The sequence below is a fragment of the Octopus sinensis genome, linkage group LG4 (assembly GCF_006345805.1).
Source record: "Octopus sinensis linkage group LG4, ASM634580v1, whole genome shotgun sequence".
In the NCBI taxonomy this organism is placed as follows: domain Eukaryota; kingdom Metazoa; phylum Mollusca; class Cephalopoda; order Octopoda; family Octopodidae; genus Octopus; species Octopus sinensis.
In genome coordinates, this window is record NC_043000.1 from 86,094,316 (window position 1) to 86,112,483 (window position 18,168).

The 18,168-nt window shown below is 37.3% G+C and overlaps 1 protein-coding gene across 5 annotated transcripts in view; it reads right to left on the minus strand.

Moving 5' to 3' along the window:
* Nucleotides 1-18,168, minus strand: part of LOC115210688 (thyroid receptor-interacting protein 11-like) — a 680,082-nt gene that overhangs the window by 192,441 nt on the left and 469,473 nt on the right. For all 5 annotated transcript variants that reach the window (XM_029779369.2, XM_036502228.1, XM_036502227.1 and 2 more), the window contains 2 exons: nt 18,009-18,104; nt 16,110-16,150 (listed from right to left, as the gene is read on the minus strand). In XM_029779369.2, the coding sequence (XP_029635229.1) occupies nt 16,110-16,150; nt 18,009-18,104 (137 nt within the window). The remainder of the gene's footprint in view (nt 1-16,109; nt 16,151-18,008; nt 18,105-18,168) is intronic.

An 18,168-nucleotide genomic window follows, 5' to 3' on the forward strand; every position in this document is an offset into this window, starting at 1 on the left:
GGAGAACCATGTCTCAGATAAATCCAAAGATTGTGCTGTCAAGTACTGCCTACATCCTTAGAAAAACCCTATCAATATAAATGTCTGTGTTGTATTACATGAAGATATTTTGCAACTGCCCCTGTCACTTCCCCTCCTCAACCTTACAGTCATGCTGTAACATCTCTTATTCTTCACTCACCCTAGGACGATGTGTGTGTCTAGGCAAGTGATTGTAACAAACATGCAGATTAAAAGTAAATAATAATAATAAGAATAAGAATAATAATGATGACTAAAACAATCCCTATAATAATAGGTGGATTAGGTATGATAAAAAAACATTCAGACAAATACATAATCAAATCACCAGGACTTTTGAATGTATATAACATACAGAAAATAGCACTACTAGGCACTGTGCACATCCTATATAAAGCACTTTAAATACAATGAAAATAAAAGCACCACAACAAACCATAGCACATACCCAAAGCACACAGAGTAGTGCTCGGTAGTGCAGTGAAAGCATGTGATAAAAATACGACTGCTTAATTATCAATAATAATAATAATAATAAAGTGGAGGCACATAGCCAAGTGGTTAGAGCAGCAGACTCGTGGTCGAGGGATCACAGGTTCAAATCTCAGATCGGGCGATGTGTGTGTTTATGAGCAAAACACCTAAGCTTCACGCAACTCCGGCAGAAGGTAATGGCAAACTTCTGCTGACTAATAATGCCCTGATGCAGTACCAGACAGTGGCTTTCATGGCTTCTGATCTTAACTGATTGGAAGTGTTATCATGTACATTGTTTTGTTTTGGTATAAAAGATGGGCTACAGCAAATAGGCTGGTCAATACCACAGATTTGCTTGACAGTTGTTTGACCTTAACCAGTTGACCATGTCCTTTAGTGGCTGACGATATGTGCATCTCTGACCACGAGCAGAAGTAGTGGGGGAGCATTATAGCTGTGTCTTGAAAGGAATTCTTGGAGGTTTGGATAATTCACCTTTGGAAACATGGGTGGTTTGTTCAACATCCTTAAACAATCCTTATTCAGGGACCTTTTGAGCAGGATGGGCAACTCAACCAGAAGAAAATTCTAACTGGGCCCCACCTGCAAGGTCATGCGCTGTTTATCTTGATATGAGATCACCATGTCGCACGCATTTGGTTGTGATACATGTGCCAGGTGTACCCTTATCAGATGGGTAGTCCTGATGGGTATACTAGGCTTCGTATATTTTACCCCAGTGTCACTTTGATGGCATGCACTGCTCTCTCACTCACTCAATAATAATAATAATAATAATAATAATAATAATAATAATAATAATAATAATAGTAATGATAATAATAATAATATAATAATAATAATAATAATAATAATAATAATAATCCTTTCTACTAAAGGGATAAGGCCTGAAATTCGGGGAGAAGGGACTAGTTGATTAGATCGTCCCCAGTGTTTCACTGGTACTTAATTTATCGACTCAGAAAGGAGGAGGAGGAGGACGCCGACGCCGAAGATGCTGACGACGACGACAACAACAACAACAACAAATAATAATTCTTTGTATTATAGGCACAAAGCCTGAAATTTTTGAGGAGGGGTTCTAGTTCATCACGTTCATGCCCTAATGCTTGACTAATACTTATTTCATTGATCACCCACCAAAAGAAGAAAGGCAAAATCAACCTCAGTGGAACTTAATGCCACTAAGCATTTTGTCTGGCATGCTAATGATTCTGCCAGTTCGTTGCCTTAATAATAATAACGATGATGATGATGATGATGATGATGATGTAGACTTAGATACACTGATTGAATGAAACATTGCATTGTCATAACTGGTATGCCTTTGATCATAATTAGACTGCTTGGTTATTGCTAACATGTGGCTATATAACGATAAATTTTATTGTATTTACAATAATGTGGGCTTAATACGTTATTGCAAACCATCCAAATCACATATCTCTAAATTGTTACAGCAAAATCTATACTACTACTACTACTACTACTACTACTACCACCACCACCTCCACCACCACCGCCGCCACTACTAAGATGACTACGACAACGACAAAAATGATGTGTGTGTGTGTGTCTGTGTGTCTCTATGTGTGTGTGTATATGTGGTATCAATAAATACATAGGCAAGAAATCAGTTATTAGTGAGTGAGATATCAGAGATAAAGTACATATTTGACATATAAAATGATAGAAGGAGAAGTGATGGTGATATTAGAGATAAGTGTGAGATATTAGTGATATAACAGACATGACAAGATATTGAAGTAGAAGTGACCAGGTAAAGGGGGAGAGACAGTTGGGTATGAATAATGAAGGACAGAGGAAATGGATATAAAAAATACGATATAGGTGAATTAAATGTAAGAAATGGAAAAAAAACCCCTCCAAAACCCAAAAGCTATAAGATATAAGACTGTGTAGAAGTGCAGGTGATACTAGTCATAAAAAAAGCGAAAAGAAAGAAATTCAGAAATATTCAATATAATTGATATATATGATATATAGCAATGAATGATCAATACCTTGAAAAACAGACAAAGAGGGAAAGGCAAATCTTTGTTATGTTTGTTTCTTGAAGAGCTTACTCAAGAATGTTGAACATTAATGGTATAGCAGGAAAGAGAGGATGCCAAGAATATGGTCAAGAAAAAACGCCCCAAAACAAATAATCAAACACAAATTTCAACTAAATAAACTGACGAGGAGAAAGACTGGTGCAGACACAAATGTATGCATCATATGCATATTCCATATATATATATATATTATATATATATATATATATATATATATATCTATATATCTGGAATGGAATGGAAGCACTCCGTCGGTTATGACGATGAGGGTTCCGGTTGATCCGATCAACGGAACAGCCTGCTCGTGAAATTAACGTGTAAGTGGCTGAGCACTCCACAGACACGTGTACCCTTAACGTAGTTCTCCGGGATATTTAGCGTGACACAGAGAGTGACAAGGACGGCCCTTTGAAATACAGATACAACAGAAACAGGAAGTAAGAGAGAGAGAAAGTTGTGGTGAAAGAGTACAGCAGGGATCACCACCATCCCTGCCGGAGCCTCGTGGAGCTTTAGGTGTTTTCGCTCAATAAACACTCACAACGCCCAGTCTGGGAATCGAAACTGCAATCCTACGACCGCGAGTCCGCTGCCCTAACCACTGGGCCATTGCACCTCCACCTATATATCTATAGACATCCTTTCCCCACAAACACATACACATAATTATATACACGTCTGTGTGTGTATGTGTGTGTATCTGTGTGATAAATGAAGAATCATAGTCAAAAACAAAGAACTGAACCTGTGCATGTGTTAATAATATTGGCATAATGACTCTCCCTAGGTACAACAAAAAGAGTAGTCAACTACGAGTATAGTGAAAGTGTGTAATATAGGCAGAGCTTGACTCAGATACATAATAAGCTTATCTGATGAGGGTAAAATTGTTAAGTTCACATATATATATATATATATATATATATAAGTGTACACACACACATATACTATATGTGCTTGTGTGTGTGTGTATATATATGTATATATATGTATATATATGTATATATATATATATAGATATATATATATATATATATATATATATATATATATATATATATATATATATATATATACATACACATATACATGTATATACATGTGTGTTATATATATATACATATATATACACACACAGGTATGGTGATGCAAACAGGAAAAATAGAGCTCAAAATATGAATTTATGTATATTTTGAATATTTAGTAGAAGCAACAGAATGACTCAAGGTCTGAGAATTTAGTGTGTTGGTATTCATTGACCTTGAGTCACTCTGTTGCTTTCACTAAATATTAATATATATATATATTGGGTCATCCCATAAATAATGTGGTTTTTTATACTTCTTTTATTTTTCAAAATTAAGACAAAGTTCTTTTTTAATCTAAAATATACTCTCCTTCATTTTCTACAATGCTCTTTCATCTATCTGGTAGACTTGCAAGGCCCTTGTCCAAAATTGATTTGTCCGTGACCAAAAATATGCCTTCAGTACTGTTCTGACCTCGTCTACAGAATTCATATTTATTCCATTAAAATGATTTCAAAGACTGCATAATAAATGATAATCAGATGGGGCAATGTCCAGCGAATGTAATGGGAAGGGCATCATTTCCCATTCAAACTGCTCCAGCCTTTGGAATGTCATCCTCACTGTATGAGGCTGAGCATTATCTTGATGGAAGAACACCTTTCATCTTGAAACCAAAGATGGTTGTTTTTCTTTAAGTACTAACTTAAGCTCCTCAAGCTGCTTGCAGTAGATCTCCTCTGTTATTGTTTGGTTTGGATTTAAGAGTTCAAAGTGGACTAAATTTTCATATCCCCCAAACAAAAAACAGTACCTTACATGGGTAAAGACATTCTTTAGCCTGGATTGCCAGTGTTTCTCCTTTCCCTGCCCACTGTCTTCGGCACTTGACATTTTTATAAAGAATCCATTTCTCATCAGCAGTCACTATTCAGTCCAAAAGAGGTTCATTCGTAAGATGTGACAACAAAGAAGAGCACACATTCACTCTCTGCATGCGATTAGACTCGGAAAGTTTGCGAGGAACCCATTGACCCAATTTGTTGACTTTTCTGATGGTATACAGGTATCGATGAATGATTGAATGACCAAATCCACACTTCTCTGCTAGTTCCTTAACAGTTATGATGGCATTTTGTTCCACCAGGGTTTGCAGGACATCCTTGTCAAGCTCTACAGATCTTCCAGGAGGAGGCTCGTCTTCTAGGCACTTGTTTTTGGCTCGGAATTTCTGGAATTACTGTTGATACTTGCTTAAACTTATTGTCTGATCCCCATATACTACATTAATATTCCTCACACTTTCCATTGTGTTGTTGTCTTTACTGAACACATAAGGAAAATATGCTGAATATGCTCTTTTGTCACTTTCCTGAGCATCTGCTAATGCATTACATGTACCATGTCCTTGCATTGTTGTTTTTTCATGTTTGTTCTTCTTTATTTGAATTTACTATACAAATATATATATATATTTAATTAAAAGGTAAAAGTTTTTATTTTTCAATCACTTTCAGAATTACAACAATTAGTGGCTTAGAGTTGAACTGCTCTTTCTAGTGAGTCAGATATCCTATTCTTTGGGTATCTCTTTGGTGTTTGAATGTACACTGTATTTTTATATATACATATACATATATAAACAATTTAAAAACAAGGGCAAAAGAAAAAATATTTCTATGCCAATATGCTGAGAAAAGACTTTAAATCGTCAATCACCACATTACAATATACATTCACTGTAAATACATGTTGTGCTGAAATCGAGGAAGGGAAGCCAACAGGAGTTTTTAAAATGAATTTAAAAAAAAATTCTGTTGGCTTTCCTTCCTCGATTTCAGCACGACATGTATTTATAGTGAATGTATATTGTAATGTGGTGATTGACGATTTAAAGTCTTTTCTCAGCATATTAGCATAGAAATATTTCCTCTCCTATCATGCTGTCTCCTAACATTCTTCATCTTTTATGTCAATTACGCAGTTTTTCTCATCACTCTCCTTATCAATAACCAATATGTAGCTGTCTACCATGCCTCTCTTCAATTATTACCACCGCTATCACCCTATTTTCTCTTACCACTCCATTTCCCCCCTATTACAGTCACTCTTCTGCCATCCTCTCATTATAGTACTCTTCCCTTCATCTTTCTCTCTTCCATTTATCCTCTCTGTCATGTTACTGAGAACAAATAGAGGCAGCATAGAGTGGCTTCTTTAGTCTAGCTGGGGACAAGGCAACTTCTCCAAAGCTGGTACCACAATAAAATATACCCAGCACACCCTTCAAAGTGGTTGGAATTTGTAAGGACAACCAACTGTAGGAACCATACTGAATGAAGAATGTGTGAATGAGACATGATTCCAAAACATTCAAGAAAGCAGTAATTCTATATAAGAACTCATTCAGTCAATGATGACCTTGACAGTGGCAACAATAACAACAGTGATAATGATGACAGTAATGACTATGATGATGATAGTGATAATATAAGTATGTGTGTGTGTATACATAGTGGGCCAAAAATCATGAATGGATTTAAATATTCAATTATTTTGTGTTTCCAATTTACAAGACCACAGTATCATATACAGTATATATATATATATAGGAAATAAATGTATACTAGCATGAAAAAAATCTTTAAAATTAGACAAAAGTAATTAAATATATATATATAGGTGCAGGCGTAGCTGTGTGGCTAAAAGCTTGCCTCCCAACCACTTGGTTCCAGGTTCAACTCCACTGCATGGCACCTTGGGCAAGTGTCTTCTTCTATAGCCTCAGGCTGACCAAAGCCTTGTGAGTGGATTTGGTAGACTGAAAGAAGCTTGTGTATATATATATATGTACATATATTCATGCGCGTGTGTCTTTGTGTCTGTGTTTGTCCCTCCATCCACTGCTTGACAACCGATGTTTGTGTGTTTATGTTCCCAAAGCTTGGTGGTTCAGCAAAGAGATTGATGGAATAAATACTAGGCTTACGAAGAATATGTCCTGGGGTCGACCTCTTTGACTAAAACCCTTTATATATATATATATATATACACACACACACACACACATATATATGTATACATACATACATACACATATATATATATATATCTATATATATATTTATACATATATGTGTGTGAGTGTGTGTGTGTGTGTGTACATATATATATATATATATATACAGACACATATACATGCATGCAAACAGGTAGTGGAGAGTGAATGGTGGAGATGGTGGTAATAGTGATGTTTATTAATATTATCATTATTATCAAGGTGGTGAACTGGCAGAATTATGAGCACACTAGGCAAAATGCTTAGTGGCATTTCATTCATCTTTACATTCTGAGTTCAATTCTGCTGAGGTCAACTTCATCTTTCATCCTTTCAGGGTCAATAAAATAAGTACCAGCTGAGCACTGGAGTCAATCTAATTGACTTACTCCCTTTTTCCAAAATTGCAGGCCTTGTGCCAAAGTTTGAAACTAATAGTATTATCATTATTATGCTGCTGCAGATGATGATGATGATGATGATGATGATGATGACAACGATGATGATGATTATGTATTATCATGTATATGAGTGTTTGAATAGTTTTGCTGTTTCAAAGATGAAAGGAAGACCATTAAAAAGGCCTGGAGTTCAGGCCATTCTCCTACTTCAAGCTGAGCTGAAAATACTGAGAAATTTTGAAATGTTTTTCAAAGAAATCTTTAAAATCCTTTTCTCTTTAACTATTGGCAGATGTTGAACATTAACAAATCCATCTGCTAGAATAATTTATGAGAAAATTTTGACAAAAGAGAGCTAAATGACAGATCTGTGCCATGCAGTTTGAAAATAGAGAAAAGAAGTTTTTCTTCAATTTCTGTTGCACTTTTGGAAACTATTTACTTCTCTGTAAAATATTTTGTGGTCACTGATAAAAGATGAAGTTAATATTGATTGATTGTTTTTGTAAGGTGGTGAGCTGGCAGAATTGTTAGCATGCTGGGCAAAATGCTGAGGCTGACTTTGCTTTCATTCTCTCAGTGGCAATAAAATAAGTACCAGGTGAAATTGGCTGAAAATAAAGGACTTCAACCGGTTATGAGTTCGTCTCTTACGCCCAACACAGAAAGTTTCACCATAAGTCTTTTGTGTGGCACAGAGTTAAAAGCCTTAGCAAAGTCCAGGTAAACAACATCCACCCAGGATCCACGATCAGTGATTTGGGTAATGTCCTCAAGAAACTCGATGAGTTGATTACAGCAGCTGGAGTTAGGAATAAATCCGAATTGTGACGGCTGGATGAGGCTGTGAGACTTCCAGAAGTTCCAGAGGGTTTCCCTGATACAGGATTTCATCAGTTTGGCGATGCAGCTAGTAAGACTAACGGGGCGATAGTTGACAGGTGATGTGCGGTCGCCTTTTTTGAACAGAGGGATAGCACTGGCAGTTTTCCACTGTTCTGGAGTAACACCATTGTCAAGACAGAATTGGAAGAATAGAGAAAGTTGGCTTAGAGGAAAGTACCCACTGCGTTTGAGAAGTAGGTATGTAACACCATCGAGACCAGGAGAGGCATAGTTGCGTTTATTCTTAAGGTGGCGTTGTAGCATTGCTGGTGTAAATTGCATAATAGATATGGAGTTCGATGTCAGTGGTGATGAAGATGGAACATTTTGGTCTTCGACAGTAAAGATGCCGGCATAGCATCCAGCAATGATTTCTGCACATTCTTCGGGATTGCCAGTAATCTGTCCTGTGTGGGGATTGCGAAGGGGACCAACTGGAGAGTGGGGTCTCTGCTTTGAGTGCACATACTTCCAGAACACTTTGCTGTCAGGGTTAGCTGCAATGCGTTGTTCAAATTCAAGCACTGCCTTTTTTGTCACCTGCTTGAGGTGGTTGGCTGACCTATTGCGCTTTTTCCTGTTGCTCTCTGATTTGTGCAATTTGTATTCCTGTTCAGCATTACAGCGTTCTTTCCTGGCAAGTCGGACTGCTGCAGTCTCCCAAATTGCACTATTGGGTTGTTTTTTTTTTTAATGTGAGATGGTAGAATAATAATGATAATCAGTAGACAGGATAAAGACAAAAGAGACGACATGATGTTGGGAAGGTTGCATGAATGGCTGGGGAAGAGAAAGACACATGTAATGTGTTAAGAGAGTGAGACATATGTTGTTAGGTGGGAGAGATAATTTGTGGCTCAGTGAAGATGGGTGATTAAGGAAAGTGGGTGAAGAGAACAGTACTGATGGATGAAGAATGGATAACAAGTGAAATGGTTCTGGGTAGTATAAAAAGTGGCATCAAGGAAGAACCGCAGTTAGGGAGCTGATGGGTGGTGGTGAGTGTCTTCAGAGGGGAAGGAAAATGGATGAAGGGACCAGCTGTGAATAGACATACACACAGACACACACACCACACTCATACCAATGCACATATATATACATAACAGATAATCTTTTAGTTTCATTTACCAAATTTATTCACAAGGCTTTAGGTTAACATGGGGCTAGAGTAGAAGACACTTGCGTATTCTATCATGTAATTCCTAAGCTACTTTGGCAAAGTTACCAGATACAAGATATGATGCATCAATGAAGGTGGATAAGATTTCAGAGCAATTCTATCAATTTTTACATTTTTGTGCTCACTAACATAGTCCATACTAAGCTTCACTGTGGAGTATATCCATAAGTCTTGAACTGTCACTACATTCATAAATTAATTAAGCTGACTAGATACATGAGCCTGTCTTACATATCTATTAAATTTAATAAATTTATGAAAGCAGTGATGGATATACTCCAATAAATATACTTCAATAGACATGTTTCAATGAATATACTTCAATGGATAAGCTACAAAGTGAAGCTTAGTATGAAAAAGTAGACACTATTGAAAGGTCAGTAATTTATATTATGTATTTATATTAATTAAATATTGTTGTCCTTTTGGCATTCCTTATTACATTCTGGCAAGGACTGATAAATCCATAATAAAAGTATATCTCCCTTTGTTTCTTAATTCTCCTTTCTCTTGACTTTATGGTACATCCTTATTAGATCTCACAAAGCTAATTTCTCCAATAGTTGCATTGCTTTGCTTTCACTGTTAATGAACAACTCTTTTTTTCCCCACTAAATTCATTTCATATAATTCATTTGAATTATATGACCATACTTATAAAGTTGCTCCTTACATATACATTGGACAATACCTTTGATAATCTACCAATTCTCTATCCACTTTGTGGTCAGCACAACAGACTGCAGTATTGTTCATTGAAGAGAAAACCATTAGATAATCCATTTTCATTTACTGCTGATATTCCACCTCATGATTCCTTTAATTGAGCATTTATATAAACCTAATTCAATACAGAAGTAGAAATCCTTTGTTGTCAACAGAGATATCTCCTTCTCTGAAAGTATTAAAATAGCTGAAGTTGTAGTAATATTACCAGAGATCTTTATTCAATGCATAGTTAATCTCACAGTAGTTATTTTAAATAACATTCCTTCCTCTGTAAGAAATTTCCAACACCAATTAAAGAAAGTAGCTTGGATGTTACTATGTTGCTTACTGTCTCACTGATTACCCATATCATATATCGTATCGTATCGTATCGTATCATATCATATATCATATCATATCTATCATATCATATCATATCATATCATATATCATATCATATCATATCATATCAATCATATCATATCATATCATATCATATCATCATATCATCATATCATATCATATCATATATTTCATATCATATCATATCATATATCATATCATATCATATATCATATCATATATCATATCATATCATATCATATATCATATCATATCATATCATATATCATATCATATATCATATCATATATCATATCATATCATATATCATATCATATCATATCATATATCATATCATATCATATCATATCATATCATATATCATATCATATCATATCATATCATCATATATCATATCATATCATATCATATATCATATCATCATATCATATCATATCATATCATATCATATATCATATCATATCATATCATATCATATCATATCATATCATATCATATCATATCATATCATATCATATCATATCATATCATATCATATCATATATATATATATATATATATATTCCAACCTGCACACTGTACGCATTAGGCACTCTTTTACGTGCACCTCGTCTGGCCTTATTTACTGCATTAAATGCAACCTATGCGGGATGCTGTATGTAGGACAGACGGGACGCCGGTTGTCCGACCGTTTCACTGAACACTTGAGGGACGTTCGCCTACACTCTCTTTCTCCCGTCGCACGCCACTTCTGCTCGGCCGGCCATTCCCTAGATGACATCTCAGTGTTTGGTCTCGCCCCCCACCATGGTCGCCCACTTTCCAGGCTCCACTTGGAGCAACGCTACATCTTCACCCTACAAACTACCACTCCACACGGACTTAACACAGCCCCCTCCTCTTGAGTTCCTTTTTTTCTTTTTTTTTTTTTTGTGGACACACCACCCACACACACCCACCCACCTACCTCCCACACGCACACACCCACCTACCTCCCACACGCCTGTTCACACACACACATACGTAGACCCATCTATGTACATACATTCACACATTTAATCACACACACTTACAGACATACTAGCACACACTAACATACAAACCAACATGCACATACACACACACATACATACATACGCACACACATACATACTTAAACACACACACACAGACATACATACACACATACACACACACATACATACGCACATACATACACACACACTCACACACACACACCGCACGTACATACTTCACACACACACATGCAAACATACATGTAGGCACATACATACATACATACCCACACATGCACACCCTTACACTGAATGCACACACACATACACCTTTTTGCATCCAGGCAGCCCCCCCTCTTTTCTGCTTTCCGGTTTTGGCTGATGGATCCTCGGTTCCCGCGTAGCGGGGCGTTCGAGGGCCTTTGCGCTCGAGGGCCTTTGCGCTCGCGCGCCTTGGCGCGCGCTGGGGGCTTGGTCGGCCCCTTGGGCTTGCGTTGTACTGCTTGTGTGTTGTGTGCGTGAGCACGCTTCGTGTGTGTGGGCTTGCTTCGGATGTGCGCGTGCGTATGTATGCATACATACCCACACTCGCATGCATCCCTACCCACATACATACACGCACACCTACTCACACACACACATACACACACATACCTGCACACACACACACATACATACATACACATACATACCTACTTCAGACATACACACACACAGACATACACCCATACACTCACACTCACACGCATACACACACACACATACACACGCACACGTACACATACACACACACACACACACCTACATACATACATTACACTTGTATACACACACACTTACATTCATACACACACACACCTACACAGCCATACCCTCACTCAGACACACACATCTACCTACACACACACACAAACACACACGGACACACACCCATACATACATACATCTACACACACACGCCTACACACATACATACACACATACATAAACACACACACATACACATATACACACATACGCACACACACATATACTTATACACATGCACACACACACACATACATACATACACCCATATACATACACACACACATACCCACATACTCCTATACGCACATACATACACACAGACATACACACATACACACTCACACAAACATACACACTCACACATACATACACACACATACCTGCACACACACACACATACATACATACACACATACACACACACACATACGCACACACCAACATAAACACGCACACGCACACACACACACCTACACTCCCACACACATACACACACACATACATACATACACACACACCATACATACATACATACACCCATACACATACATGCATCCTACACACACATACATACATACACACTCACACAAACATACACACACACACACAGACATACATACACACACATATACACACGCCCACACACCTACATACACACACATATACACACGCCCACACACCTACATACACACATACATAAACACACACACATACACGGACACACCCATACATACTTACATACATACACCTATACACACACGCCTACACACCTACATACACACACATGCATACACACACACATGTACGCACATACACACACATATACGCACATACATATATACCCACACACATGCACACACACACACACATACGCACATGCATGCATGCATGCACACGCGCACACCTACACGCATACACACACACACACGCACGTACACATACATACATACACACACGCATACATACACCCATACACATACATGCATCCTACACACACATACATACACACTCACACATACATACACACACACACACTCACTCACACACCTGTATGTACGCGCACACACATGCACATACACACACTTCCCCACACCCACACGTACATACATACACACTCACACACACACGGACATACATCTATGCACACACATACATACACACATACTCACATACATTCATCGGACACACTGCCACCCAGACATACACACAGACACACTCACACATCCACACACATACATACTTACGCGCATACTCGCAGGCGCGCGCACACACGCGCTTGCGCCGGTTCGCGCACGCATACGCGCCGCATGCACCTCGCTCTTGTACCCGACGAGACCTCCCGCCCGTTCCTGGGACCGTCGCGTGTCGTTGGGTTTTCCCACGCCCGTCTCCGCGGGACCACTCTTCCATCTTCCCCTCAGCTGGAGTCCTTTTTCCTTAACCCCCCCCCTTTTTCGTTACACACACGCGCACACATATACACACATTGCTTAAATATATACATTACTCTTATACACATTCAATCTACTCGCCATTAATACCACCACGACACTGGACACACACACACACTACTACTCAACACACGCTGGCACGCTACATACGCCCCCACCCCTTCCCCTCCCTCCCTTCCTCCTTCCTTCTTTTTCTTACTACTGACCTTGTCTGCTAAGCTGACCACTAGTCTCGCCCTACCTCACACGCCTACACACAGACGCACACACTAACACACACATATATTTTTTTGTTTTTTCATCTCGCCTCACACACACACATACACACACACACGCACACACTCACACATACACACACATCTGTTGCGTTACCAACCTTGTCTCCACTCTTTTGCCTTTAAAAACCCACTTTGCTCTGTTATTGTAAACATCCGCCTTTCACCATGTGCAACTCGTAAACACCAGTCGTCTTTTTTCTCTTTCCCTGTTGCCCGCTCTGGGATCTTTCTTTCCTCTCTCTTCCTTCTTTATATTTCCGACGAAGAGCTCCGCTCGAAACGTCATACCTCCCTGCTTCCATTTCCTGAGCGCCTATTAATAATAATACTGTAATTGTTCCATTGTTGTTGTTTTTTTGTTTCCCGTTTGGATTAAAAAAAAAAAATATATATATGTACTGTGAGCTTCTTTCAGTTTCTGCCTAGCAAATTCTCTCAAAATGCTTTGCCCTACCCAGGGCTATAGTAGAAGACACTTGCCAGAGATGCCATGCAGTGGGAATGGACTCAGGATCATGTGGTTGGAGAGCAAACTTACAAATATATATATATATATATATATATGAGAAAGTGGATGAAGAAAAGAAAAAGGCAGTCAAAACATTTAGTAGGAGTTATAAGTATTATTATTTAAAACAGTTTTATAGTATCATGGACTTCTAACAGAAACCTGTTTCATTCAGGTTTAGATTACCAAATGGAGGGACACAGGAAGTTCAAGATGGCTGTTGGAAATTGGGTTGCTATTGGTCAAAGCAGGTCACATGATGCTGTCAAGATTGGTGATTCAGCAACATCAGTTTCATTAATAAGGGGAATTTCCTGGGCTGCGTGACTAACAAACCTGGGCACCAAATCATTAATCCATCAATTGTTAATTAATGAAGTTAACGTTTTCATTAGGTTAACTTTGGAAATCATTATCAGACTAATCAACCTCCATTACATTTAACTTCCGTTAACTTAAGTCAACTTGAGTTAACTTCTGTGAACTTCAATTGAAGTTAATGGATTTTATAGTTTTGGCACTTTTTAAAGGTGTTTTTAGATGGTTTTAGAGCAAAAACTGATTTTAGTTTTTTTCTATAATAAAAGTTAATGTTAACGGTTAATCAATAACTTCTGTTACATTAGGAAATAATTAACTGATTAACAGTTATTGAAGTTAACTTTTGGTTAATGGATTTACGATTAACAAAGTTAACTTTTCGATTAACAGTGTCCACCTTTGGTGACTAGAAAGGAAGCTGGTGGTATCTAGGTGTCCAGGAGCTGACAGGAGCAAGATCAGTGTGTGTGTGTGTGCATGCCAGATGTATGAATGCATAGATGTGGGTGTGTTATTGGACCAATAATACACCCCCATCTGTTAGAAGCCCTTTAAGTCACATAGAGCCAAACCAAACTGTTTTAAATAATGTGTGTGTGTGTGTACATGTATGCATGTATATATATATATATAAAGCACCAACCGATCATGGCCGCTGCCAGCCTTGCCTGGTGGCACGTAAAAAGCACCCACTACACTCTGTAGAAACACTGTCAGATCAGACTGAGCCTGGTGCAGCCTCCTGGCTTCCCAGACCCCAGTCGAACCGTCCAACCCATGCTAGCATGGAAAACAGATGTTAAACGATGATGATGATGATATATAATATAATGTAATATAATAGTTATATTATATATATTATATAAGTAAATCCAAGAATTAAGTCATATGTACTGAACATAAAGCAAAGAATTTTGAATGTTATCTAGCTGTTATATCTGAATTATTCCTGTTAAGAAATTCTATCTTTACTTATTCTTGTGTCTTTCTTGATAGCTAAATATCAGTTATAGCTTCTTTAGTTAGTTTTTCTCATTACTTAGATATACAGAAAGTAGAGCTGCATAAAGGACAAGCAAAATATAAGATTTATGATTCTTCTGTTGATGCTCAGTACCCTGTAGGCCCAGCAGCAACTGGTTTTTTACAAACTGTGAGTAGCCCATCCCCAGGATAGAAGTATTAGGTCAGCATTGGAAGGCAAGCTGTGCATTAAATATGATGCAATTTGCCTTGATTACCACACTGAATTTCAGAGAGGGTGATAAATATATGGAGACTTTGGCATAGATAAATACCTGGAGAGTATGGTGTAGGTGTGTTGATAAAACTGCTAGAAGAACAGTTTCAGAGAAGCATAATTTTGTATGACTAGAATTTCCCAAGATATTTTTAATAACACACACACACGCACATGTGTACACACACACACACACAAGAAAACAATGGCTACGTTTTAAAACCATAAACAGAAATGAAATAAAGAAAATGTATGAACTCACTGATGTAGTCAAAGTTTCATAAGTGGCATTATCTCGAGAATCTGAAATATTTAAATCATTAAAAAAATGAATAGGAAGGGCATCCAGATGTAGAAACCTTGCCATATCAGATTGAAGCCTGGTGTAGCCTCCTGGCTTGCCAGACCTCCATCAAACCACCCAACCCATGCCAGCATGGAAAGCAGATATTAAATTATATCTGCGGCAAGTTAACTCGGAATCCCTTGACAACAATGTAATTTTCATTTAACTAAGGTATCTTTGACCTGAGGAGTAACTAGTGGGGCACCCCTCATTGAGTAATATTACTTCCAAGGTTCTGCTAGCTAGGAAACAAATTTAGCCTGGATTTTATCTGATTTCTCTCAATTTGGATTTTATTTACATTCATAGCAACCCTAGTTGCTAACTCTGAACTATAAAAAAACTCTCTTCAGCTTATTGAACTTCAATAATGGGAAAAACAACATTCTAAGCTGATAAACTATTATTGTTCCTGACTGCTCAAAGCTTACTAACTTCCTATACCTAGATCCTTGGATCTTACACTTACATATTATATATATATATATATATATATATATATATATATATAATATTAAATTTTATAAGCGATCAGCATGTAATGACTAAAGAAAATAGTCTAATATTGGGGTATATAAGCCCTCGACAGTAAAAAGTAAGGTTTTCCATCCCATGCATCTGGAAAACCCTACTTTTTTCCATCAAGGGCTTATATGTACCAGTATTAGACTATTTTCTTTAGTCATTACACAGTGATTGCTCATAAGCTTTAAGTTTATAAAGTATTATTATTGTTATTTACAGAATTGTAAAAATAGACACTGCTTACCAAAAAACTATCACATGTATATATATATATGTATATGATAAGCTTTTCCAAATTTTCTTCAATCAAATCCACTTACAATGAAAGGCTTTGGTCAGCCAGAATCTACATTAGAAGACATATACTCAAAGTGCTATGCAGTGCAACTGATCCCAAAATCTGGTGGTTTGGAAGTGAACTTCACAACCACACAGCTATGCCTTGCACCCTAGGCCTTAGTCAGCCTAGAGGGTATTTAATTACATAAAAGAAATCATAAGTTATTGATACAGCTTAACACATATTACTTTATATAGTTCACACTCTTTCTGAAAGAACATTAAGTATGCAAAATCATATTTTCCATTAAACATCTCAACTCTGTGTATGAAAACTTACAATTGTAAAAGTTATGAAGGTAATTCTGTTGCTTAATGTATAAAGTATTTTGTACACGAGGGCTGGATATTCATATTTCCAGCCTTAAAGCTAAGAGACTTCTAGTGATATAAAATCATTCCTAAGTAATACTAAGTTGCTCCTTCAGATTCGCATTTTTAAAATCTTTTAAATACAAATAAACAGAAAAAATATAGAGAGATTAGAAAGGAAAAAGAAAAGCAGAGGTAAAACAACAAAAGATGGAGTGGGAGGGCCACATACCCCAGAACAAATGGTGTCCTCAGCAACACCCTTCAATAATGATTTCAATGGCTTTGTCACAGAGAGTGGTCAGCGACACTCACTGCAGTAACCACTCCACCTCATGAAGCACATTTCTCTGCTGGGCTGCCGTTATCCCTATTTTGTGAAGGAAATCGGTAGTATGGAGTCTGAGAACTCTCAATGTCTCAACAGTGACTGTCACAAACTGATAGTGGCCAGTCAGGCCCCTCTTTTTATTGATTTTTTAGTATGTTTCAAGGAAAGAAATGAATATTAAATGCTTTCATTAATTATCAACTATAACATTATTTTCAGTATCATTATTTTCCATCTTAAGTGGAAACTAAATGGCATGGTTTAAAAGAAAGATTGAACAAAATAAATGTTTACAGAAACCAACTTACCTGTTGAATTAAATTTTCTTTGGGTTACCATTTTTCCGAAAAGATTCTTGATTTCAGTTGACTCAGATGTTTGAGAACACTTATATGGTGACATTCCTACAAAGATATTTAATCGATTTAATCAATATATACATATATATATTTCTAATATTTACTCACT